The 27,877-nt window shown below is 40.1% G+C and overlaps 1 protein-coding gene across 1 annotated transcript in view; it reads right to left on the minus strand.

Moving 5' to 3' along the window:
- Window positions 1-27,877, minus strand: part of Lrp2 (LDL receptor related protein 2) — a 192,866-nt gene that overhangs the window by 10,936 nt on the left and 154,053 nt on the right. The window contains exons 53-69 of the mRNA XM_048811966.1: window positions 26,635-26,831; window positions 25,443-25,688; window positions 24,669-24,797; window positions 23,614-23,733; window positions 22,389-22,505; window positions 19,281-19,397; window positions 18,607-18,744; window positions 16,171-16,293; window positions 13,771-13,899; window positions 10,475-10,606; window positions 9,409-9,540; window positions 7,450-7,593; window positions 5,927-6,092; window positions 4,127-4,255; window positions 2,931-3,151; window positions 2,008-2,184; window positions 611-730 (exon numbers count right to left, since the gene is read on the minus strand). Coding sequence (XP_048667923.1) covers window positions 611-730; window positions 2,008-2,184; window positions 2,931-3,151; window positions 4,127-4,255; window positions 5,927-6,092; window positions 7,450-7,593; window positions 9,409-9,540; window positions 10,475-10,606; window positions 13,771-13,899; window positions 16,171-16,293; window positions 18,607-18,744; window positions 19,281-19,397; window positions 22,389-22,505; window positions 23,614-23,733; window positions 24,669-24,797; window positions 25,443-25,688; window positions 26,635-26,831 — 2,537 coding nt within the window. The remainder of the gene's footprint in view (window positions 1-610; window positions 731-2,007; window positions 2,185-2,930; window positions 3,152-4,126; window positions 4,256-5,926; window positions 6,093-7,449; window positions 7,594-9,408; window positions 9,541-10,474; window positions 10,607-13,770; window positions 13,900-16,170; window positions 16,294-18,606; window positions 18,745-19,280; window positions 19,398-22,388; window positions 22,506-23,613; window positions 23,734-24,668; window positions 24,798-25,442; window positions 25,689-26,634; window positions 26,832-27,877) is intronic.

Genomic DNA, 27,877 nt, shown 5'->3' on the forward strand with positions numbered 1-27,877 from the left:
GTTTTTTAAGCCTAGGAAAATAGTTAGAGACACTAGTTGTTCCCCACGATTTACTAACTCTTTAATTTAAAAGAGTCATTGAAAAACAGAATCTTGCCCAGAAATTATCCACAACATTTGCGATGAGAATTAAATCTCTTTCTTATTCTGGCCTTCATTTCCCAATGACATAAAGTATCTTTCAAAATATGGCCCCTTTTCAGTTGTCAGAACTCTGAAATGAGCATGTGAGAAAAACAGTGAACATCCTCTATCCCTCCTGTCTGTACTATACAAGTCCCTCCCACCTCAGGAATATGGTTCTTCACCTTAATCTCAGGTAAGGCTAAGTGAATTCAGGGACAACAGAAATCCACTGGGTGAAGGAAAGAGGAAGAAAACTCACCCTTCAAAAGGTCTTTACAAGGCAACACAAGTGTAGATTTAGGACCTGTTTCTCTGAAGATCTTAGCAAATCTCAGAAATCCTTGTTTGGCCCCTGGAGTCCACTCATCTCTGTTTGTGTTTCCCACATCACTCATCCCTCCTTCTAGCTACCCCTTTCACCTACTTTGTTCTGCAAAGGACACAGCACACAGGGATTCTTAGGCTGCCCAGAGGGTGTCCCTACCTGCATCACACATAGTGTTGCTCCCTGTTATAAAGTTGGACCCTTGGGGACAGGCACAGCTGTATCCTCCAGGTCTCAGTAGACAGAGGTGGCTGCAGATCTGTTTGCAAGGGTTGGACACTGGAAAGCAGATGAGAAAAGCAGTTAGGTCCTGATAGGAGAATGAATACTCCACCAAAGGTGTGTCCAGATGCTGGGTGTGGTCCTACAGCTTCCCAACATCTCTAGACCATTATGTGTTACCTGGAAACTCACCTTCATTCACACTTTCATCCTTGCCACCCCACCAAAGTGGCACAGAACCCCCCGCCACGTGTCCTCCATCCCATCTCTGTATCACTTGCATTGTCTTTTGGTACTACTTATCTCCTCTATTGGCCTAGTAGGTTTGGAAAGTGGGTATCTGTTGGTCAAACCTCCAAATGTAACTAGTGCTAAGCAATTTGAGATGGTTCAGAAGACCAACAAGACCCCAGGATTACACGCAGATTTGTTTTTACCCATATCTGGGCAGGTCATGATATACAGTCTATCCAAGGCATACACTGGATGAGATTCCCATCCCAAACCTCCAGGAAGAATTTTCTTCTGGTCTCAGTTCACTAAATAAATGCAAGAATCTTGGCTTCCCCACTGACTCACATACAAGGATCAAAGGAAGTGCCCTGTCAGAATTCAACCTGAACTAGGCATACTAACTACTGAGCCAGATCTTGCAAGATCTCAGATCTTGCAGATCTGAGCTTTGAGTTGGAGAGAATTAAACTTATCATTTCTGTTAGTAAGGAGAGAACCAGAAGTGAGGAACTTACTACAAGCTATTTATTTCCTTTTCTCATCTCAAAACTTTTCTCTCCCCTTCATCTTGTACTACACAATGCTGAAAAATGAACCATAACACAGTTAACCTGAGGAGGTAGGACCCGGAGCTAAGAAGCCAAAAAAGAGGGGAGAAGGTAGAAATTCACGTGACTGACAATTTTGAACTAAGACTCAAGAATCTGAGCAGTGTGGCCTGACCACTTGAAGAGTGGTTCAAACTGATATTCGTGAAACCCATTTTGTGACTTCTTCATTCAACTTAGCAGGGGTCTGATGTCTACTGGATTCTATGGCCCAGAAGTACATATCCACAATGCCAAACAAGGAGGACTGAAATATTTTTACATTGACTATGTTTTTTTTAATGCTGGTGGTTTGTATGATTTCATTTGACCTCCAATATTCTTTCTTTTGTCAAAATGGTTCATCTTCCTACCATACCCCCACATAACCTCTTTAATGCACCAAGAGAGCAGCCTATTCTTACCCACTGCCCCTTGCCAATACTATAGCCATTCTTTTGAAATGAGACTTCCAGATAATAAAGAGCATTTTATTCCATGGTTGGTGATTACCTGACCGATTGTATCTCAGTTGATGAAAGATCCGTACTTGAGTGAGCCAAGGGTTCACGACCAGCATTTTCTCTTTCTGGCCTTTCCCAAATTTATTTTGTTTCCACACTTCTCCTTTATCCTTAGATACCCAGTATAGCTGATCTTCAAAGATGTCCAGACTGTAAGGCTTCAATGCTGCTTATGATAGCAATGGCAGAAAAACAAAACAGGGTATTAAAAAGATAAGATCCCAGTGCATATCTGATGATATTCAGACTGAATTAATCCCAAACGCCTGGAAACTCCTGGAACATTCAGGCATATTTTCTGCACATGTGACCATGAAAGTGCTGCACTGGGAGATCAAGGTGACAGAAATTACATGAGATTAATGCATGCTGCCTGACACCAATTACAGGGCACTAGCTCACATTCAAATTGCTGATTTGGTTTCATCTTTGGAAAACAATTTGTAGAGCAGAGATTTCAGGTTTTCCTTTGAACATAAGACACCATTGGTCAGATAGGGAAAATGTGATATGTACTGGACCACTGCAACTCTGCAGAGTCTGGACAAGAAAACAAAATGTTCCCTTTTTTTTCCTAGATGTTTCCAGTCATGAACAATGAAACAATCTCGCATAACACACACACGAGTAAGTCTAGAAGCGATCAGACATGGATTGATATGGGTATATGATAGAAATTTCAGTTATTACAATATCTACACCTGAGAGGCATTTCTTAAAATTCTGTAAAAGGAGCAAAAAAGAATTTAATTACTGCTAGTTGATTCATTTGCATTTAATTTAGCAGCTGGGAGTTGATGGGCAGAATTATGGAAACCATTTCCTAAGATCAGGGTTCCTTCTTGAGAAAATGGGCAAAGAGACTAGAAATATGTTAATTATTTTATGTATTAAATCTAACTGATTTCTAACCTGTATTTATAATGGTTCTCCTATCAGTTCCATCATAGTTTATGGTTTCAATGACGTCCTCCTTGGAGTCACTCCAGTAGATCCGGTCATTGTTCAGATAGTCAATAGAAAGGCCAGTTGGCCAACCGAGGTCCTCGGAAACCAGGATGCTGCGATGCTCCCCATTCATCCAGGCACACTCGATTTTAGATTCTTTCCCCTGGTCAGTCCAGTACATGAGCCTACAACAGAAGTATTCTTCATTGTAGATTCTTCCCTAGTGGTTTCCCCACTAGTACGGAGAGTTGAACAGTACCAACAAAGCACAGTCTTTCACAGAGACCTGGGTGCTAAGTGAAAATATTTTTATACTCTTCAGTATATAAGGAGCTTCAGTAGATAAGGAGCTTTTCTTTGCTCTTAAGATATTATATATGTAAGATACAAGAAGGAAGGACTAATGTTGAGGTTAGGTCCACATTACAGTTTAATCTTATCAGGCAAGCATTTTTTAAGTGTCATTGCTAAGTTTCTATGGGCGTTATTTAACATGAAATGTAAAAGAATGAAAGTCAGGATAGTTTGTAGTACTTTAGGTACAATTATCGGCACTACAAAGGGTCATACTGGTCTTGTCCAAATAGGAGAAGTGTTTGGGGCTACTCAAAGAAAAAATTTTTAAGTTACTACTCTGAAGCCAAATTAAATAAGTAAATATCAATTTATCTAGTCCTAAATGTCTTGAAATACAGAGAAAAATGACAAAACTAGTTCTCATGCTGAGATGATAAACCACAAATTGGAACATTTCTATAAATCAATAGTACATATTTATACATATGTTATTTGATGTACTTGCATATTTGGGAAATAAATGTTTAATTCTACCCAATGAAATATAACCAAATCCCTAGTTGAATTTCAATAAGTGAGTTACTCTTATGAAAGGAAAAACAACTCTGATTAAGCCTTTGCTTAAAGAAGTAAAGAACCCAATATGCAAAGAATTTTAAAGTTCAGTCAAGGAATTTGTGTAACCGGAAAGGTTCTCAGGAATGTTCTCCAAGGAATTTCCCCGTCAGAAATTATTGGTCCTATATGATCCCAGGGCATATTATAATTCTTTAAACAGTCATAAATTCCATTCTAAAATATCAGAGGACATGGAAACCCAGTGGAGATTATCCCAATCATAGAAGATTCCTTCAAGGACTCACCCTAGTTTGGGATTCACAACGATCGCAGCTGGTTGGTCCAACTGAGTGGAAATCAGCCACTTTCTGTACCTTCCATCAAGCTTCGCCACCTCAATTCGTTGGTTCTTGGCATCAGACCAGTAAATATGCCTAAGTTCAGAGGGACAAAGTTAAACAATGGAAACGTCTAGACTGAATATTTCTGGGGGAGAGGTTTTAAGATGAGAAAATTCAGTTTGGCAGCTCTGGTCAACAAAACAGCTACTGAGATACTGAGATACCTGTAATCAGAGCACAGAGCCCCTCTCTCAGGAACATCCTAATCTTTCCAGACAAGGGAACATCTTTGGAAAGTTACATATGGAAGAATAATCAGCCAAAGCAGCTGAATCAGCGAGGATTGGTAATAGAGGTGGATGCCGCAGTTGGGCTGGTCTCTTATCAGGCATTTTTATGAGACATGTGTTTCAGGTAGAACTTATAAGGCATAAGCCTGGCTGCCCAAGAGTCTATTTCCTCCTCAGCAAAGAGCCCCCACTGGAATCAATAGGAATCTGGTATCAGATGAGTGGAATCAGCATTCAAAATAACCAAGTCAGCAAGGCCACTCTGACCTTATTTCCACTTCTAAGCCTGCAGGTCTCTGTAGCTTACAAGCAGAAAGAGCTGCCAGGATTTCTTAATTCCCTCATCCATTAAGACTGAGAAACGGGTAACACTTCAAACAAGAGGATCTGCCATTGCCTGGTTGGTTTTCCAAAGGAAGTGTTAAATGTCTAGAGTTTCAAGCTTCTGACTCCACTAATAGTTCTCTGAGGCCCCATTTTCTGACAGAAAAATGTTGAAGTGAGTCTCGTGGAAGCCTGCGGGCACAGTGGGGACCCAATTAACTTCTTCAGAGAAGCTCAAGTCTTCCAAGAGCCCCAGAAGGGTTTGTTAAAAGGTGAGAATGAATTTACACTGCAAATGAGTCTCCATTCTCCAGGAGGGCAGTGAGCTGCTGAGGCTTTCCTCTCCAACATCTCTCCATTATGAGTTCATTTTGAAGGACACAGGGGATGCTGATGCTATGAATGCTTGAGTTCTTTTGCATGTAATTACTTTCCCCCACTGTCACTTGAGTGCCAGCCTCCTCCTTGAAGAAGGAGCTGAATAACTTTCTCGCCCTGGTTTGCATCCCATGCATCTTCCTGAGGGTTCTGACTTAGGGATCATCCAAAATGTGTGGTTCTGGTCCCTAGAAAGGATACTAGAGCCAGATGGTTCTGTAAGGTCTAAAAGAAAAGAACAGAGCAGATGCCTCCATTAACTCAAAAGCCAAAGATGAAGCGGGAAAGTCAAATTCTCAATCAGTTCCAGAGAGCTAGCCTGCTACAACACAAGATGTGGTTTGTTCCTCCCCAAAGTAATTACCAGAGAGAAAACAGTTTAATCTCAATTGCTTTGCTTGGAGAATTGTGAGGCTGTTCCCTTGCTTCACAAAATACACAGTGCTGCCATAACTGAAAGTCAGTTTTGGAATCCAGAACTCTGTCTGCAAGAAAGCTCTACCCGATAGAATACAGAATAATCTTGATCTGGGTGCTTTCTCAAACCTTCTCATGACACCCATAGAAAACAGGAAAGGGTGATGTTTACATGACACACTAGGGTAAGCAGAGGAGGTTGCCAGGCCAAAGGCAAGCCCAGGCATTGCCCAGTGACACCAACAGCAGAGCACATCCATACCTGGGCCCAGCTGAGTCACATGCCAACGTGAGCAGCAGAGAGCTCTAGCCAGGAAGACAGAACAAGCAAGAAGGAGATGTGTGGCAAATTTACCTTCCAACCCAGTCCACTGCTAGTCCATCTGGCTGCATTACGTATTTCAGGCCCAGGTCAACTTCCTGAACGGGGTTATTGCCGCCGGATTCAAAGTTGGGGATGTAGGCACGTTTGATAGCACCAAACTCAGAGCCCTGTGCCAGTACAGTATAATACACAACACCTACAAAAGAAGACACATGCCAGTTTCATTTTAAGAACATCAAGTAAGGGAGGAAATGGGGTCTAATCAAGTGAACTGCTACTCATCTATTAAGATCTCTACTTCCCCTTTGTTTTTATGATACTAATAATTCAATTACAACAATATGATCAAACCTCAAACCTATCATACTTGAGCTATTTGCTACAAATATTTCAACTGACAACTTATTAATATTTTCTTAGTCATCTCTATTTGAAGGTAACTCATTAAAATATTGATCAAGAGCCTATTTGCTCTCAGGTCTAGTTTCCAAAGTAGAATGTATTAAAAAAAATTCATATGCAGTATCAGTGGCAATAGAAGAGACAGGTAGATGAGATGTCCTTTTTTATGTACAGATGAAAGGACAATATACAGCAAGTAGGTTAAAAGCACAGGGAGACTGAGTTTTAAAGCATATATTGGGCATCTGCTGCTTTCCTAGATACACATCTTTCTTGAAAAGTTTATTTTTTGCATGAATACATGTGGAGGAAATACAACAATAATAAATCTTTCATTGATGTAGTTACTGATATTTTTCAAAGCATTTCATATGAATTATGTAATTCAACTTCCAAAATAACTCTCAGAGGTAGGTAGGAAGAATAAGATGACTACTTTCATTTTACATATAAAACATTGAGATACAGAAAATGGTTACAATCGCTTAAGGTTATAAATGTAGTATACGAGGCAAACAAGGAGAGAAGATGAGCTATAGGTATAGAACACCAGTTTTCTGACTTTTACCCACTACTACTTCCCATATAGCCCCGAGAGGCCCAATTATAGGCTTTATACTTTTTCCCTGCACCCAACTAAGCTTTTAGAGCACCCACCACATGCACTGTGCCAGATATTAGGTCAGGTACTAGGCATATAGAAATGAATGAGATCTCTGTCTCCAGAGAGCGCATGTTTAGTGCGTAGGGAGAAAAATCTGTGTACCACTAGCTATACAGCTCAATGTCACATGTGCTTTGGTAGAAGTGTGTATACAATGCTGCAGGCTCATGGGTGCATTACACAATTACATTACAGATGTCCCAGAGGACATGACATTGGGACTTTGAGGTCTGAGTAGAAATTTCCCAAGTGTACAATGGTAGGGAAGAATGGGAGTTGTACAAGTAAAGATAAGATGTTGGGAGAAGGTTTGAAGCAAAGTTGGGAGAAGTTGGCAGGAACTCAAGTCCACTGTAAGGCATCAGGAGCTTTCTTCCATGGGGGAAACAAAATCCCCTTGTAAAAAAACAAATTCCCCCCAATTCAACATCTAAATATTAATAAAGTCATTTTATTATCAATGACAGATGCCAAAGTTCATACTCACTGAGGTCTATGCCCTCGGGATCCCAGTCATAATCAAGAGTTTGGATACGTTCCTCCTCTTCAAGGTACTCTGAGAACTTCTCAGATGACATATTGTATTTTCGAATTCGAACATTCTCAGGCAGGAGCAACAATGGAGGGTCACCTGGAAACAAAAAGAGACTACTTTATCGGTTTGAATTCAACCTGAACTGTTAAAATATAAAGTAGGATATAAGATGCATAGCAGGTATTCCTGCCTCCCTTTAAAAAACATGATGTACAACTGCAAGAATAAGATCCTAATTAGAATGTTATGCTCCATGTATGTCTAACATGTCAATATACACTATGTATCTAAAAAGAACAAATAAAATAAGTAAGGGGGAAAAAGCCATGAATTTTTATAGGAATCTGACCATCTCTGTTAATCAATAAAGCTGACCATACAACTGAGTTCCAAAATCCATGACTGTGGACAATATCTCTGCTTAGCCATATTATCATTTCCTTATTCTGTGTCCTTGGTGACAGTTTAGAGCAAAGCGAGGCTGAAACTGCTATGGAGAGCCTTCATTTTCATTGAATTATTTTCTTTATTTGCTGACATTAAAACAGACAAGATTATAGACATTCATTCTCACAAAAGGGAAATAACATTCACAGCCTCACCAAAAGTTTACCAGGAAGTTCTTGTTCCTCACTCTTTACTGACAGATTTTATGATTCTTTTAGCAGGTAATCATCTCTATGACCCAATTTAGCTCCTAGCTAGTGAGAAAAAAAGCAGCAGCTTGTTTATTTAAAAAAAAAAATTACCTACAGCAGCTTTCAATGATGATTCATCCCAAGAAGCTTTTCTAGAATTTTAAAAATTTAATCTACTCACATAATGTCAATCAAATACAATTTAAGTAACTTCTAAAAGTTCATTTTATATATTTCCTCCATCTTGACATTATGCTTTGTATGAATATTCTAATGTATTTTAATCATCTCCTTAGTTAAAAGATTTAAACAGCTTAAAGTTTGCTGCTTAATTACCAGACCAACTGTTCAAATGCCATCACTCTGGTTTTCATTCACTGTTAAAAATGTTTGGAGGATAAAATACTTAAGTATTTGTCCTATTTAAGTCAAACATATGCTTTAAAAGCCCAATTTATATGAATATATAGTATTCATATAAATTTGCCCAACATTAACAAAATGAAAGGACAATTTTCCTAAACTCTAATAAAAGTTTTAAATTTAAAATAAAGCCACATATTCCTTAACTGGGATTTAGAGCAGGCCTGTGAAATTTCATGTATAAAACCTCTGACTTATATTCCTTCTCTTTTGTCTTTGCTGTCTGGTACATATTACTGCTTTTCACTTGGCCTGAATCTAAATATAATTTAGCCTAATGCTAAATATAATTAATCTAAAATATAAACTAATGACTGTGTTATGAATGCACCAGACTCCTCCTGTCTGTTGCTAAAAGTCCATGAACAATAACAAAGGGAAGGGCAGCAGAGTGTCTCTGACTTGCCCCACCTGCCCCAGTTCAATGTTTTTTGTGCCCATCTTGGATTACACGGCCTCAGACCCTGACCTTGTTAGAGTGGCAGCTCAAGGGCCTCCTCAGGTACCTTCTATTGGTGACGATCCCTCCTGTAAGCTCTTGCTGCAGTGGAATCTTCTGGAGGGTAATATCTTGTCCAGTTTTTGAAATATTTATATTAAGGTAGACAAGAGGCCAAACCCAGAATTATAAAAAATACCTGACTCTTGCTTTAATCCTATGTATTGGTGGGAGATTGTAGTTAGCATTTCAAACTGACAGAGAGAAGTGGAGGACAGAAACTGGGAAGGTATTGGAAGAAAAGTATCTGGTCAGTTAACAGGAAGACTGAGAGTTCATCTCCTGGTATGGGGTGCTCATTGGCATTTGCTTCCCCCTAACGTTGTCAGATGCGACTTGAGCCCAGCATACCGTCAGCTGCACACCGTTCTCCGTAGCGTGCACTCATCGACCTGAAGCCGTCTGCACAGAAACACTCATAACTTCCCTTGGTATTTTGACAGTTCTGGGGACAGACCCCAAATTGCTCACATTCGTTGATGTCTGCAGGCAAAATAAAACCAAATATGCAACATCTGTTCCCACCCATTCCTTAGAGACCCTGTTTTTGTTCAAATTCATATTCACAGGCAACAAGAATCAAGAAGAGTGCAGATGAAAATAAACAATGATACATTTGAGGAGCACTTATTAAGGTTCAGATGCTGTTTCTCATGTTTTTTTTTTTTTTTACTAATTTCATATATTTTTTAAAAAACAAAACCTGTATGAAGTATGGACTATCATTAAGCCCAAAGTCCCAAAGCTCATCAGCAATGGAGATAGGGTTTAATTGAAGCCGTGTGACCTCATACAAAACAGAGCAATTCTTCACCCAGAAAGCATTTGTAGTGTTATTTTTGGTATCACTTCCCTTCAGCCAACTTGTTTCAGGAACAACAGTCATCGATTTGCTTTCTCAATTGAGTTCTTAAGCGTGCAAAAGAACTCTTACAATCATTTAAGTATGACACATAAATTAGACACAGCAAATTCACATAATAAAAGACACCTAGAATCAGACTCATCACTGATATTCTTGATATGCTTCTTTCCGACTCTATACCTCATTCATGCATCACCTACACAGGTATGTAATAAATACGTGTTGTTGGACTCAAGATAAAGATAGTAAGCCTGGTGATTGTCTTTAATTGATCATACACTGAGACAATAAATAGCCACCATCACCAAGGTCTTCACTATTCACCACAATTTCACAGATATTTTGTGCACACACTAGTTGCTAGGCATTTTGCTAGGCATGCAGGGAAGAAAAGCAATTGGCATTCTTGAGTATTTTGATGCCCCAAAACCATGAGTTTAGCCCCATGAAGAGAATAAAATAGTGGTTTAACAAAAGGTAATAGCCAGAGAGACATTTAAAAAAAAAAAGTATGAGAGTTTCTTAATAAGGACTGAAGGAAATATACTCTACCTTGACAGGAGTTTCTGTCCAAAATACCAGCTTTGAACCCAGTTCTACAGGAGCAGATAAATCCTCCTTCACTTAACTGGGTACAATTCTGTTCACATAGGTTTTCAGCACATGTTCTTTCTTTTCCCATATCTGAAAAATGAAATCCAGCATGACAAATGGAAAGCACAAGCCAAACGAACAGTCGAGTGTTGTATCAGAGGGAAGAGCTGTAAAGCATCTTGAGAGGATCCCTTTCCAGAAGCCTCCAGAGGTCAGGGTGCATTTTTATTCTAATTTCTGGGAACAGCCTGAAGGCCACTCACACAAATGTATGTAAAGTTACAGACTGGAGGTGATTTTCCTGTTTCATATGGCTCTGCCAGGCTCACCCTCAGAGCACCCAATTCTGGACTCCAAAACTATGAAGCCAGGGACTTTGCAACTATCACCACCTACTCTGCTATCTCTCATCCTATACTAGATAACATCCTGTATCTAGATAGACAGACAGACAACACTGATTCAAATTAGAACAAAACTATAAATAAGGGGAAATTATATAGTTTTAAGACTATAGTTTGCCAAATATTGACCAATTCATTATACACATATCAAGTGTTGGCCAGGGAAAAAATAAAATGCATAGTCATGTCATATAATAGCATGTCTATCTAAATATATATATATATATATATATATATATATATCAAGGTTTTAAAAAATATTCATACTGGAGTGGGATGTAGCTTAGAAGTAGAGGGCTTGCCTAGTGTGTGCAAGGCTGATCCTTCAGCACTATAACATAAAATAAATAAATAAAAGTAAAGATATTTTACTCTTTTACCCTGTTATTTCACATTAATGAACTCTCCCCCATGAAGAAATAAAACAAGAATTGTATTTAAGGATCATAACATTACAGGAAGAAAATGTTGAAAACAACTCAAATATCTATTCAACAGTAGGGAATAAATTATGTTATAGTGTATTTTATCAAATCTAAGATACCACTGATGATGCACCATTATTTTATGCAACATTAAAATAGAAGAAGTCTGGAACTTACACTATGGCATGTTATCAACTGTAAGATTCACCTTGGTTTCAGAGATGTTAAAATATAAAAATAAGTATACATCTTAGAAGCAATGAGTTATGATTATTTACATGATTGATTGTTATGCAGTCATTAAAAGTCAAGGCTTCAAATGATACTCTGACATAGGAAATATCTATAATAAAATGGAGAAAAAGATTGTAAAACTATTTAATATAGAATATTCTTTAAATTTGTTCAATATCAAAAAAATTATGCGCACATATATGTGCAAAAAAAAAAAAAAGACAGCAAAAGTTTACAAGACTTTCAGAATAGTTCTCTCTTAGTAATGGGATTCAAATTCTTTTCTTTTTTTTTTTATACTGAACCCAGGGCCTTGCACATGCAAAGCACATGCTCTACCACTGAGCCTCACCCCAGACCCTACTCTTAATTATTAATGTGTTTTCTAGATTTTACAACCTTTGTAGTTAAATCAACCAACACTTTATTTTCATAGAGCCTATATGAATAACTCATGTGGTCCCTGCCACTCTGGGTCCAGATGCTCCCAGATAGGCTTTTCATAGTTCTGACTCTATCCAAGCACTTCATTGCTCCCTGTTGCCCATGGTGCTGTCTCTGCCAATGTCTGTCCCTGGCATCTGGCTTTCATCCTTGTCATTCTTATCAGTGTGCTTCTTTCATCCTCAGTCTCCATCTACCCCCAAACCTCAGTCTGACAAAGATGAACAAAGATAAAGGAGTGGGGCATGGTGTTTATCTCCATAAAGGAGTCAAGTTGCATCCACCTGCCTGTTGGTCACAGGCTTCTAAATATTTTAGCCAAAGGAACTGTGGAATCTCCTGGTTCAGTTCTTTCAAATCCCAATAGATTTATATTTCTGTCCTCCATAGTATCCAATGAGAGGATCTTTAACCACATTTCAGGGTCCCTTAGGGTACAATAACTATAATAGTTTATATAGTTTAAATAGACTAAAACCACCGAATTTCAAGAAAAGAAAAATAACCACAAAGTACAATGACTCCCTAGTACCACCCCCTTCCCAAAGAAAAAACACAATGGCATCTGATGGAATACGGAAGTACACATTCCACACCATATTCACAAAAGCTTTACAATAAAGATCCATTCTGATCTTATAACAACTACACATTGCTAAACATATTTATTCATACTTTATTTTGTCTTGAGCCACTCTCTGACTTGTATTCCTGTCTTTTGTCTAAGAATTTGGCTATTCATAAGCAGCCTAGCTCGATGCCACAGTTGTTCATAGCATTAGTCCCTATTATCTTCCAAATGTCTGCAGGTTTGGTAGTCATGTCTCATCCACATTACTAAATGCACAACAATTATTATTAGCTCAGATATCCTTGAACAAGCCACACAACCTCTCTAGGTCTCATGTGTATAGACTTTATAATCTTCTCCCAGCTCTAATATCTATAATATGATTAGGGTTCCCAGGATGCAAATGTTCTGGGTCAAGTGTTCACCAAGAGTCCTCAGAAAAATCAGAAATTGCATGGAATTGTGGGCTTCCTCCTCAAATTTGAGGATTTTCCTATAACTTCATCCTAACTGTGCCCTGAAGTTAGATTGAACTGAGTTCAAATCTTGACACAATCTCTTAATAACAGTGAGACCTGGCCAATTTATATAATGTCTAAGCTAGTTTCTTCATTTGTATATTTTTAAAAAGGGAATAATAGGCTGGGAAGGTAGCTCAGTAGTAGGGAGTATACCTAGAATGAGTGAGGCCTTGAGTTTAATACCCAATACTGGAAAGAATCTTAAAAGGATGAAAGGGAGATAACCATGTAGGATATTTATCTGTTTGTTTGTTTGTTTATTGTACCAGGGATTGAACCTATAGGGTTTTAAATACTGGGCCACATCCCCAGCCCTTTCTTATATTTTATTTAGAGACAGAGTCTTGCTGAGTTGCTTAGTACTTCCCTGGGTTGCTGATGCTGGCTTTGAAATCAACAATACTCCTGCCTCAGCCTCACAAGCCACTGAGATTATAGGCATGACCCACTGCACCCAACCCACATAGGATATTTAGCATAAAGCCTTGGTATAGGATAAATACTCAATAACAGGTAGCTGTGAGCTTGATCACAGGTTAGAGCACAAAGTAAATTCAAGAGAAGTATGTGGTTATCATCCATTTATGCTATTATATGTTCTAATTACGTGAACTTAAGTTACCACAATGAAGCACAAAAATAAGTGTTAACTTACTGCAGCCTGTTTCATCTGAACGGTCACCACAGTCATCAACATCATCACATACATACTGCTGTGAAATACAATTTCCATTGCTGCACTTAAATTCATTTTCTGTACAAGGTTTAGGGGTTGGTTTTCTGCCTGTAATTTAAAAACAAGTTAAAGTTAAAACATCTTCTTCTGTGAAACAAGATGCTTCCCTCTGGTAGAGACAGTTATTGCTCACCAAATAAATATATGCTTCCCTACATTTTCCAGTCTTCCTTTCATCCAGTTTGGGACCATGCCCATGGGAGTAGTTCTAGCCAGTGGTAAGTAAGTTGGCAGTAACATGTGTCACCTTTGAGAAGAAGCAATTAAAAGCCCATGGACCTCCTCTGTCTCTTATGCTCCTGCAGCAATCTTGGAAGCCATGTGACAGGTGGCAAAACAAAGGGTGGAGAGCTGTACAAACCACACTGGCCTTCCCATGAATGAGAAGGAAGTCTCTGTTATGTTCCACCACTGAGACTTTGAGATTTGTTGGTTGCAGCAGCTACGGCAGAGTGATGAGAGAAGAGTATTTCCAAAGCAAAAACCTAAAATATCTGACATTGGCTTAACAGTCAGAAGGCAAGCAATGAGGAAACTGATATTGGAGGCAGAAAAGATGGAGATGAATGTTCTGCAATGGCAAAGCATGCGGGAAGGGTATACCACAGAAGATCTGGAAGGAAGCTTGCATGTTTACTGAACTTGAGGATCTAAGAAGAGAGATGAGAAGACAGAATGTTAGCAATGTGCACTGGTTGCAATTACCTAAATTTGACCAGGTAGTATAAAGAAAGAGAGAAGCTCAGGGGGAAATTGGCTGATTAGTAAGCAGAAATGAAAGGAAATTAAGCCCAGAAATTTGCAGTGTGGGAAAGTTAATTAAAAGTCTGATGTTTAAAAGGTTTTGAGACACAAAGGCCCAGTAAAACATCTTAGATGGATAAAATGACTGCCCATCTATTTTTTTTAGATGGCCTGAGTATAAGTGACCATCAGTTGATATGGAGGTATGTAACAGAAAGCATGCAGAGAAACAAGGCAGATTTAAGAGCAAGGTCTCAAAAGGCACACTGGGTGAGATCATTAAATTTTAGAACTGACCAGAAGCAACGAGTTCAAATGCCTGATAGTTCCTGAGAGATACTGATGATCAAGTAAACTAAAATAATATGACTGACTGAGATTTTAAAAAACACTCTTGAACCCCCAACATTCTACATGTAAGAAGCAGGTTTAGAAAACTGTACTGTCCCTAAGGAGGGCATATTCCCCCTTCTTTCTTTATTAGAAGAGGAAAATGGACAAGGAAAATTGATAAAAGGTAGAATGAGAACATTAAGAAACAATGGGCATAGGAGCTCCTCTCCCAGAGCAGCTCCAAGACCTGTAGGGGCCTTTCCCAGTATCTGCGGAGGGTACCACTATTGTGTACTCTCCATTGCAAATAAATATATGCTTCCCTACATTAGAAGCAGTGTTGATTGTTGTTAAAATATGTTGATCATTGTTAAAAATTTCACTTTTGAGAGTGAAAGCAGTGCTACTGCTAATTCCTCAGGACACAGACAGATCAGGTGTCACCCATGACATGCACATATCATTTCAGAGTTCCAGTATTTCAGAACTGCTACAGACAGGTGATTTCAAGGAGTCATTAATTCATTCATTCCAATGGAAACATCTATTTCTGCTATGCTTTCTCTGTTCTACCACTATCTACTGTGAAAGGTAAAACTAGGGTATTAGGTCACCACACCAAGAGGAACCCCTTCTGGAATTAATGGAGTCACTAAGGTCTATTACCCAGAGCTCCTGGGTTTCAGTTACTGAATGAGACTATGAGTTATGTCACTTAGGGTCGGATGAAGCGTGTTCTGTGTGTGAGGGGGGAAAAAAAAGCATTTCGAGTATCCAAAGGGATATTTTGTGGCACAAGAGTAAATTGCGATGGAAACAATTGATGCTCACTACGCTTCCCTGCATTTCTCAATGCCCTTTGCAGTTAGACTGGGGCCATGTGACTAGCTCTGACCAATTAACTGAGCTCAAGTGATGTCTGTCACTTCTAGACCTGGGAAATCAAAAACCTGTATGCCCTCACCATTTCTCTCCCTTCTCCTACCTTGGCATCCATGAAGACTATGAGCTCCTGGTGGCATAATTTTAGGAAGGACACCTAACTGTGATGGACAGCAGCAGCTAAAACTCCTAAAACTCTGCTCCTTGGGAAGAGTTAGTTTACCACTACATTTTTTTTCCCCACTCTGGGATTTGATTATATCCTATAAAGCTGAATGTTGCAATGTTGGCAACAGCCTCTCTGACACACAGTCCCTGCTGGGATGGGGGCCCTTAGTGTCTCCTTCTCCCTTTTCTTACAGTTCTCCTCTTTCTCATCGGTTCCATCTCCACAGTCATCCACACCATTGCACAGTTGTTGAGCATAAATGCAGCGACTATTGTCACACCGGAAACGATGGGGTGTTTCACAGGGAACACTGACTGAAAAAAAAAGAAAAAGGTGGAAAAATTAAATTGCAAGTGAAGAGGAGAAAAAGAATGTCATTACCTAAAACTGCCACACCGGACCAGCACAGGCTTGCTTTGTTCATTCATTTGCTCATTTGATTAAATCAATCAGCAAATACATTTCGAGTGTCCAGCACACACCAAGGCACAGCACCAAGCACTAAACACATGGAGGGACAGAAAGACATGGCTCTTGTCTTCATGGAACTTCAGTGTAGCAGAAAAGCAGCTCTCCACACATTGAATGTTCTGTTATATCTGAGAAGCACCTACTGGGGGATCTGTCACATGGCACAGGGAGGAAGGGTCTTAAGAGGATGATTCTGAATCAGAGAGGAGCATGGCAGGTTTGGGGAGCTTTATAAAGGTTCCTGGCTGGAGTGCAGAGTGAGGAGGAAGCAGAGGTCATGAGTTTGGAGAGGCCAGTGGGACCACATGGGGCTCTCTTCCCAGTAGCGTGGGGGCCATTCATTGTTCAATCCTTCTGGCTTCTGCTTGTTCTCATGGAGTCTCTAGAGCATGAAGTCTTCACGAAGTTTTAACCCTGTGATGGATGTTCCTTGCTGAATTCCCTCACTTCTTAAATTTAATGGTGAATCTCACCATGAAATCCTGACTCATTTTATGGTCCAGATTGAGACCTCCAGCTGCTGCTTACATGGCTGTGAAGAAACTAAGGGTAGTACCCGGGTTCCTCATTTGTTGGATACAAGGGACATGATCTTCTCTGCCCATGCCACAAATTCAGTGAACTCTGTATACATGTGCATCTTCTTTCACATAGAGGACCTGGGCTATTTGATTTTCCTTCTGACTTGACACCGCACATAGAGATCAAGAGGAGAAACTTGTAAAAAGATGGGTTCAGGGAGGGGAAATAGTCAGATCTGAGGATTGGTTCTTGGAAGTATTAATAGAACCATCTCCAAGAATTATTTGCTGTGAAGAGTTAAGGCAACATTAGAGCAGTGCTAATCATTGTCAAAATATGGGTGTGTCACCACCTATCCAAACTATAATTTTACTAGCTGTAGCATTTTGGCTTATGAAAAGAAGTTATTTGCTAAGGACTTCCTTGAAAACTTTATATGGCTTAATATGTTAAGAAGCACCAAGTTAAAAACAAAATAAGAAATAGCTAGCTTCTAACAATGAAAGAGATGGCCAAAAAAAGGTGTTGGAATGCCACTGTGACATGTACTTGAGGGAAGAAAATACTCTGATATATCATTTTCAAGAGTCAAAGCTCTGGGCTAAAAATGAGTCATGATGACTATAAGAAAGAGTAGAAGAGGTGACATGAACTTCAGAAGTGAACTGTAGCCAAGTCAGGCCGGCAGCTAGCTCCGTGAGCACTCCAGCAGGAAGGTTTCTAGGGGTCCCTTCTCCTGCACTGATAAATTTTAGCTTGTATCAGAATTACTTGGAAGTCTCGTTCATGCATACATAGACTATCAGCCCCACAGCCGGTGGGACTTGTGAATTTGCATTTCTCAGATGTTCCCAAGTGACAATGACATTCCTAGTCCACGGAAGACACTTTGAGAACTAAGGTCCTAGCTTTTCTACTATGATTCAAAGCATGTGACCAGTTGGTGGAAATAATTTCTATTTTCATTCATTTTATTAAAGCCAATAGTGACTAAACTAAAAAGGTAAGGAGCTTTAAAAAACACCCCATCCTTAGAGATTCCACCTCATTAGGCCTGAGCCAAGGCTGAGGCCAGGACATATGAGACCAGGACAGTCTTCACCCATTGATTCTGCCCCATACCTGAAATTCACTGGTTTGAAAAATAAATGTGTATCACATAACAACAGGGATTTGATGGCCTTAGAATTATGACGTTAAAGGGAAGTAACTTAAAGGACAAAGTCTCACAAGTTTCTAAAGTACTCCAGGAAGCTCTAGGGATTTGGAGTGAGTATTTCAAGGGGCACTAAAATTAGAATGGAGCAGAACAGTCACAATCTCCCCCCTGCCCCTCCTGACTTCAAACACAGCAGACCTGTCTCTATTCAGGCACACTGAGTGTCCTGGTAAAATCTCTTCTGAAGAAATTGTTTCCTAAGGCCACAAAACGTTTAAAATCGTGGATGTTGGCCCAGTGTTCTCAGGTTACAGAACTGAAGCAAGAAGACCAAGTGACATTGCACTAATACCCATCATTCATCTAGTCCTCAAAAATTGCAAAACTGTCCCCCAAGATCACACACTGCATGTAAAGAACAGCAGCTTCTGCCGGACACCACCACCTCCTCTCCGCCCACTCTTCTCCCTCTTACAGCACAGGTGAAGTTCTTCATCAGAACCATCGCCACAGTCGTCACTGCCGTCACAGGTCCAGAAGGACTGGATACAAACATGGTTTTTGCATTCGAACATGGCAGCTGGGCAGTATGTACCATTGGGAAAGCGAGTTGCTGTAGGTGCGGGGAGACACATTCAAATCATAAGATAAATGAACTCATTCATTTGGGAAAGCTTTCCTGCTATTTCCCCCTCACTTCTGCTGTAACATCCTGCTCTTCCTAATTCATCCTGGAACACTCAACCCAAGTTCTTTATACTGGTCTACTCATTGCCTGAATTTTCTTTATCTGAAATGTTTTTAATCTAATTAATGATTAGTATAGTAGTTAATAATAGAGACACACTTTGGGAGCACAGATGACTTAATATATTCTCTATTCAAGATATTATCGCTGGGCACAGTGGGGCATGCCTATAATCCCAGTGGCTTGGGAGGCTGAGGCAGGAGGATTGAGAGTTCAAAGCCAGCCTCAGCAAAAGTGAGGCACTAAGCAACTCAGTGAGACCCTGTCTCTAAATAAAACACAACACTGAGGATTTGGCTCAGTGGTTGTGTGTCCCTGAATAAGGAGTAGTAGCTAACAGGTGTCTAAACCACCTGATGCACATTCTCAGGTGAGCAGAACCACAGGTGTCAGGGACTTACGGCAAGTGGACTCATCAGAGGCGTCCAGACAGTCAGCTCTTCCATCACATTTGAATTGGCTGGGAATACAGTGTCCACTGGCACACTGAAAATGTTCAGGATGACAGGTCTTCAGCTCTGAGGAGAAAAGAATGTCATTCCTGGAGGCCTTGTCATTTTCAACAAGTATGAGGGACATGGGGAGTGATGAGTGCTTCGTCACATTCCTACCCACGCCCTGACAGCAGCGCACAGCACACCCTCAGCTGTGGCTGGCAGGTGAGTAAACTCTCAAACTCACACTTGCTCCACTCAACAGGGAGACAGAAGTACCTAATCTCCAGATCTTCAGCTTTTCCTCAGATAGCAGAATTCTCCAATTTTCAATGTTCCCTGATTTTCCTCAGATCCAACATTTAATCCATAAAAATCTGTAGCAATTACTTGGTGTTTAGGATTCTCCTCCCAATGCTCTGACCTCTACACAAAGGTGAGCTTCTGTGGAATACCAGGAAGACCAGTGTGTGGTATATGTGTGTTTATAAGACCAAGGTAAATTAAAGTCTGCTCCAAGGGATGTCTAAACTAAAATGGGACTTAAAAATGGCTTCATATTAATGCATCATGATCAAGTGTGGTTCATTCCAGGCATGCAAGGTTGGTTCAACATATGGAAATCAATAAACATAATTCATCACATCAGTAGACTTAAAGACAAGAATCACATGTTTATCAATAGATACAGAAAAAGAATGACAAAATACAGCATCCATTCATGTCAAAACACATTAAAAAAAAATAGGGATAGTAGGAAAAACCCTCAATATTGTAAAAGCTATGTATGCTAAACCCAAGGCTAACATCGTTCTAAATGGAAAAAAAAAATGAAAGTATTCCCTTAAAATCTAGAACAAAACAGGGATGCCCTCTTTTACCACTTCTATTCAACATAGTCCTGGAAACTCTAGCCACAGCAGTTAGATAGAAGAATGAAATTAAAGGAATACAAATAGGAAAAGAAGAACTCAAACTATCACTATCTGCCAATGGCATGATTATATATTTAGAAGCCCCAAGAACTCCATTAGAAAACTTCTAGAACTCACAAATGAATTCAGCAAACTAGCAGGATATAAAATTAACACCCATAAATAAATTTCATTCCTATATATCAGTGATGAAACAACTATCTCATTCACAATAGCCTCAAAAAAAATTAGGAAAACTATCTCATTCACAATAGCCTCAAAAAAAAATTGGGGAATCAATCTAACAAAGAGGTGAAAGATCTCTACAATAAAAATTAAAGAACTCTAAAGAAAGAAATTGAAGAAGACTTTAGAAGAGGGAAAGATCTCCCATGTTCTTAGATAAGCAGAATTGATATTGTCAAAAAGGCCATACCTCCAAAACCACTACACAGATTTTATGCAATTCCTAATAAGTTTCCAGTGATGTCCTTCATAGAAACAGAAAAAGCAGTCATGAAATTCATTTGGAAAAAATAAGAGGCCCAGAATAGCCAAAACTATCTTAGCAAGAGAAGTGAAGCAGGAGGCATCACAATACCAAACCTTAATTATACTACAGAACTATAGTAACAAACATGGCATGGTATTGGCACCTAAACAGACATGAAGTCCAAGAGTACAGAATAGAAGACACAGAGACAAAATTTATGTGGATAAATACTAGACAAAGGTGCCATAAACACATTGGATAAAAGACAGCCTCTTCAAAAGATGGTGTTGGGAAAACTGGAAATCTATACATAGCAGAATGAAATTAGATCCCTATCTCTCATAACATGCACAAAACTCAACTCAAAGTGATCAAGGGCATAGACATTAGACCAGAAACCTCACACCTACCTGAAGAAAATGTAGGCCCAAATCTCCATAATTTTGCCTTAGGAACAGACTTCCTCAAAAAGGCTCCAAAATGCAAGAAGTAAAATCAAGAATCAATAAATGGGATGGTATCAAACTAAAAAGCTTCTTCATGGCAAAGAAAACAATCAAGAATATAAAGAGGGAGCCTAAAGAATGGGAGAAATCTTTAACACCTGAATCTCAGAGCATTAATTTCCAGAATAGTAAAGAACTCAAAAAACTTGAAATACAACTGGTCAAATATATGAAAAAATGTTCAACCCCTTCAGCAATTATAGAAATGCAAATCAAAACCACACAGGGATTTCATCTCACTTCAGTCAGAATGACAATTACCAAGAATACAAGTAACAAAAAATGTTGGTGAAGATGTGGGAAAAAGATATACTCTACTGGTGAAACTGCAAATTGGTGCCACTCTGGAAAGCAGTATGGAGATTCCTCAGAAAATGTGGAATAGAACCACCATTTGACCCAGCTATCCCACTCCTCAGTATATACCCAAAGGACTTAAAATCAGCATACTATAGTGACATAGCCACATCAATGTTTATAGCAGCTCAATTCCTCAATTCCTATGGAACCAACCTAGGTACTCTATAAAAGATGAATGGATAAAGAGAATGTGGCACATATATACAATGGAATATTACTCAACCATAAAGAAGAATGAAATTATGGCATTTGCCAGTAAATGGACGAAACTGGAAACAATAGTAAAATAAGCTGATCACAAAAAAAAAAAAAGCCAAATGTTCTCTCTGATATGTAGATGCTGACTCACAATAGGTGAAGGAGAGGGAGGAGTGGAAGTTCACTGCATTGGACAGCGGGACGGGGGTATGGGAATCAGAAAGACAGTGGAATGAATCAAACATAACTTTCCTATGTTCATATATGAATACACAACCAGTGTAACTCCACATCATGTACAACAACAAAAAATGGGAAGTTATATTCCATGTATGTATGATATGTCAAAATACAGTCTACAGTCAGTTATAACTAAAAAGAACAAATAAAAATTTTTTTAAATGGCTTCATATTCTCTTGTTTAAGTTTTAAAAAGCATAGAAAATACAGAGAGGAATATACCATGTTATGCTAAGGTTTACATACTACATAAATTACACAAAAGCCATTTTACTCTAAAAAGCCTTATCAACACTAGTTCGAAGTCACTACTGTCACAGTGTGGGAGTCCACTATAAGCCTCTCAAAAACCCCTGACACTTACCACAGTCCCGCTCATCCGAGTTGTCCCCACAGTCATTGTCTTGGTCACAAACCCATCGAGAAGGAATGCAATGCTGATCCGCACATCGAAACTCGCTCTCTGTGCACTCCCGGGGAGCTGAAAGAGAAAGCCACATGGCCATCAGGGTGCTCTGGGAGTCACTCAAGGGAGATAGGCTAGGAACTAGCCCCCGCCCCCCGCCCCCCACACACACTTCCCCCAGTGCCCAATCCTTTCTCTTCCAAAACTAGGCCTTTCTACCTCAACTTTAAGTGTGTAAAGAATAGCCTTTAAGAGGTTTATCCAAAGGTGCTTGGACCTTAAGATACTTTTTTATTTCATGAATCTTTAGATAATCTCTCTCTTTCCCATGCCCCTTCTCTCATATCTTTCTCTCTCTGGTGCTGGGGGTCAAAACAATAAAATGCCACTGGGACCTCCCTGTTGCATAACAAGTTTTGAGCTGCAGGTATAATCAACATCCTAATTTTCTCAACTGCAAATGGTGGCCACTTCTTACTTCCAAAAGGTAACTAAAGATGAAACGTATTTCATACTAGAAAAAATGGAAATTGAGTATATATTATGACTCAATGACAAATGCTCAGGGTAAGGCTTCATGAAAGTTGTTTTGAAAACACACTCAATTATTCTGGTCTGACCATCTCGTATGGTGGGATCCAGCCCTTGGGCTGCCTTGCCTCAACCTCCCTGTCCAATTCCTTGCAGTCACCCCTTCACTTAGAAGAGGAGAACTGAAGCCTGACCTGATATTTAGCTATGATCCCTCCTAAAAGAGCTTCTCCAGGAAGGATGCCATCCAAACATGAGTTTCTCTTCTCTGTTACAGGGCCATTTGGGGGAAAGAGCTGAGAAGCAGGTCTTAGGGTTAACACCTTTCCTTCCTCTACTTCTCTTGGTCCTGATTTTCTATTTTCTTACTATGTCAGTCCTTTATCATAAGTTACTTCAAGTTCTTTTTGGAAGAGAAGGTGAATAAAGAAATTCAACAGACAAAAATATAATCTTCAATAAATACCATCCTCCCATAGCTTGATTATAATAAGCATCTCAGGAAGAGACACTGAGGTGTCTAGTTACAAAAGGAGAAATACACCAACCAGCATAAGCAGCTACTGGGCCACCATTTGAGGAAGAATGGCACAGCAGGTCGGATATGGACAAAGAGCACCTCCCTGTCCCGGTGACACATAAGGACACTCACCACAGTTCTCTTCATCTGAGTTGTCTCCACAGTCATTGTACCCATCACATTTCCAGCGAAGAGGGACGCACTGGTGATTCTTACAGCGGAAATCCCCCGAAGGATTGCATGTCATTGCCTCTGAAAAGCACAGTCATCGCAAGGACTCCGTAACGCAACGGTCAAGAAATGCACAAAGTAGCCCTTATTGGCTTGCTTGTGAGACAGTCTGACAATTTTGCTACCATGTTCTTGAGGCTCCCAAAGAAGGATGCCGGTACCATTCATTGTCAAAATCCCTTTCAGCTAAGCTGAACCCATCCTAACTGCTTAAAGCTAAATTCAACTCCTTTTTGTTGAAACTGTCCAAAAAATAGGAATTTGCAACAGAGACTTGGGAGGTTAAAATGTCACCTGTAGGCAACAGAACATCTTAGTCACATTGCTTTGTTTAGACTCAGTGTTACAAAAATAACCCATTTTCTTCCTTATCTCTCTTCCAACTAAATCATACACACACACACACACACACACACACACACACAGACACTTTGGTTCCAAGTTAGAACACTTGCCTGATTTTGACAACCTGTATTGATTTATTTGATCTTTTGCCCATAAATTCTTTTCATGTTGCCTAAGTGATTATAGCTGTCCAATGGATGATATGGCAAGTCAAAAAGAAAAAACACTCAGGATATGAAAAATCAAGTAAGAAAGATTCTAATTTGGCAATACCGAGTCTTTTTTCCCTCCCCCCTTCCACAAAGTTCAATCAATCTACAAGATCAGAGAAATTATTTAAATTTGTCCAGTCTGAATAAGGATTCCACATTTGGGAGACATTACACAAAGTCATAATATCTTAATAATGTCCTTCTCAATTATAGCATCCTTTGGGATCGGAAGTCATTTCAGATGATATAAATTAAATTCCCTCAATAACTCTAAAAATGCTACAAAAATGCAAAGTGCCATTAGAAGCATCAATGAGCAATCCTTTCTCGGGGAAACAAAGAATGATGATGTGGGAAAACACAGCCCTTTCCCCTCCCCCTTCCCTGCAGGCCTCCTACCACAGCCCTGCTCGTCACTGTTGTCCCTGCAGTCATCTGCCCCGTTGCACACGGCCCACTGAGGGATGCAGCGGTAGTTCGTCTTACAGCTGAACTCTGTGTGGTTGTCACAGCTGTGGGCAGAGCTCACTGAAAGAGAGGAGACAGCAAAGTCAGGTCCAAGTGTCAGTCCCGCTGGGAAATGCCACCAAAAACACCTTTCTGTTGTCATACTGAGGACGGGAGGTACTGACAAGCCACAATCACCGTGTTATCAACAAGACTGACTCCAGTGACAGGTGATCTGTTTCCTCAGTCTTCTCATGATCTCAGTACCCCTCATTTATTCTATAATGTAAATTTGTAAGGGGTACAAAAGGACTGGATTTGAAGTTAAAAACCTGAGTTGAGGTAGTAGGGCGGCCACTGACCATCCACTTAATATGAGCCTCACATTCTTCATCTGTAGAATGGGGCCTGGTTAACCCTAACCTTCTCTGCCTCAAGGTCCTCAGGTGAGAAGTACTAGATACACAAAATATATTATTCTAGGTGAGCAGACATACATTGTATCAAGAGGCAGCATCAGAGACTTCAGGAAGAGACCGTCTTATGGTTTTCTAGTTCAAACTGTAAGACATTCGACCTTACTTTGCCTCGCAGTGCCAGAGTTTGCAGGGAGAACCCAGAGGGAGCCACTCACGGAGCTGAGTGAGGGATTCTACGACCCTTCTGGATGCACACAAAGGTTCTCCCTGCTCTGGTCATGCAGGGAGTCTTCCCCAAGAAACTTACTGCATTCATTGATGGGCTCATCAGAAAAATCTCCACAGTCATTATCGACATCACACTTCCAGGACTGAGGGATACAGCGGCCATTGTCACACCTAAACTGGCCTGGCTTGCAGGTCCTGCTGGCACAGTGAGAACTGTCTTCGTCCGAGTTATCCCCACAGTCGTTCACTGAGTCACACTGCCAGGCCTCTGGGATGCAGCGTTTGTTGGCGCACTGCCATTCATTGGATTCACACCGGTGGTTCTCTGTAAGGCGGGGGACATTTGGTTATCAGCTTACTTGGTATCCAGAATGAAAGCTCCTGCCGGGTGCAGTGGCGCACGCCTGTAATCCCAGTGGCTCGGGAGGCTGAAGCAGGAGGATGATGAGTTCAAAACCAGCCTCAGCAAAAAGCAAGTTGCTGAGCAATTCAGTGAGACCCTGTCTCTAAATAGAATACCAAATAGGGCTGGGGATCTGGCTCAGTGGTTAAGTACCCACTGAGTTCAATCCCTGGTACAATAAAAAAAAATGAAATCTCTTTAATTTACTCTAATGGAAACAGGAGAATTCAATCATAATTTCTTTTCATAGGACTTACATCCTAACATGCCTATTATCAACCAGTGCTACTTTGATGTGAGTAGTTATACCTTTGTCTATTACTGTCTTCCAAGTTCTTAAATATCTCTCTCTTGCATACAGAATTAAGAGACAGGGACTTAACAAGGGTCTGCTAATCCCCTGGCCTGCTAATCTCTCCTGTCTTTGTTCCCCTATGAATAATGGTCTTCAAGCTTCCTGTGTGTTGCTATTGTTGGTGTGTGGTTTTTAACTTAGCAGCATTGGGTTGAGGGATTTCTTTTCTTTTTTTTTTTTTTTTTGCATTTCTAAGTGAAAATGAAAATAAATATTGCAATTGAGAGTTCTTCTTTTAATGGGAGTAAGAAATTGCTCTCAAGGAGGGTTCTATGCCCTATCACGTGGTAAAGAAACATCAATCTAGAATATCTACCTCAAACATTTGCTCTTTAAAGATCTTAGAATTTCTATTTTTAAAGTTCTGTAGACATAGACCTAGGGTGGGTCCTGACCTTCCTCCTAAGACTTTGAACCAGTTTTCATCTTCTGACATTCAGGAAAACCCTAGAAAATCATGATTGTACACAAATATAGAAGTGGGGAAAAGAGGTGTAAAGCAATTCAACACACCACAAAGAACCTGGTCTTCGTCAGACCCATCAGAGCAATCCTGGTGAGCATTGCACAAGGACTGGGGGCTGGTGCAGTTGCCGTCCTTGCACTGGAACTGTCCGAGCCGGCAGTAGCGATGTGGGCACAGAGCAGATTCATCAGAGCCGTCAGTGCAGTCTTTCTGTCCGTCACATTTCCACCAAATAGGAATACACCTGCACAAAAAAATAAAAACATAGCCCTTTTATAGAAAAGCACTGGGGTGGCAGTGAGCAATAGTTGTCAGGAGAGAAGAAATCAACACCGAATCCCAAGCAATGACATGCATGAGTTCTCCCATTGTCCTGAAGAGGATCCATTAAATCTCAGTTACCATGGTGTGTTTTCAGAAAAAAAGATAACTCAGTGAGATAGCACAGGTGTGTTAAGACCGAAATACACTGAAAATATGTTTTGGATATGATAATTAAATTTCTTCCACAATGAACAATAAAGTGTGTGTTTTTGTGAGCTGTGGTTCTAGAAGTGGTGATGAGATTGCCTGCCAAGGTGGTATAAGACATCAGGGATTGGCTGGGAAGCTGGAGGACCCAAATAACCATTAAGTGCCCACGTCATGAAGAGTACGCTATATTTGTAATCTCACATATTCTATCTAGGAACCAAAATAGTCTGCTATTACATCTTAGATGCTATGATTTGCATTAACATCTCTCTCTACTCACTCTCTGACTCTACTCACTCTCTGAATTATCAATGGTTTGTTATGGAAATAACCTACAACCATATCTCACAGCAAACACAGGTGATCAAAAGTGGACTCAAGACTTTGGAAGATGGCGGTGAGCGGAGTGCATTGCCCCCGTGTGCTGCTTCACTGTGTGGGAGTATGACAAGTCAGGACGGCTAAAGGCTATCTTGTTAGGAATTTCCAGCAATAGTGGGGTGCCCAATTGGAGTAGGGGCAGAACAGAGCCGCCGCCAGTGCCCAGAACAGGCACAGTGACCTGCCGGCGTGGTAGCCACGACACCCCAATTGGAATAAGGAGAGAGCAGAGCCGCCGCCCGCACCTGCAGGAAAGATACGCAAGCAGTATGAAAAGACAAGGAAAGAAAGGACCACAAGCAATGCAGGTCAACGCAACTTTAGAAGAGGTAACAGCTGCAGCAGATGGAATGTCAGACAAAGAATTCAGGATATACATGCTTCAGATGATCTGGAGTATCAAGGAAGAAATTAAACAGCAAAATCAGACAATGA

Source organism: Marmota marmota, unplaced genomic scaffold (assembly GCF_001458135.2).
Source record: "Marmota marmota marmota unplaced genomic scaffold, marMar, whole genome shotgun sequence".
In the NCBI taxonomy this organism is placed as follows: domain Eukaryota; kingdom Metazoa; phylum Chordata; class Mammalia; order Rodentia; family Sciuridae; genus Marmota; species Marmota marmota.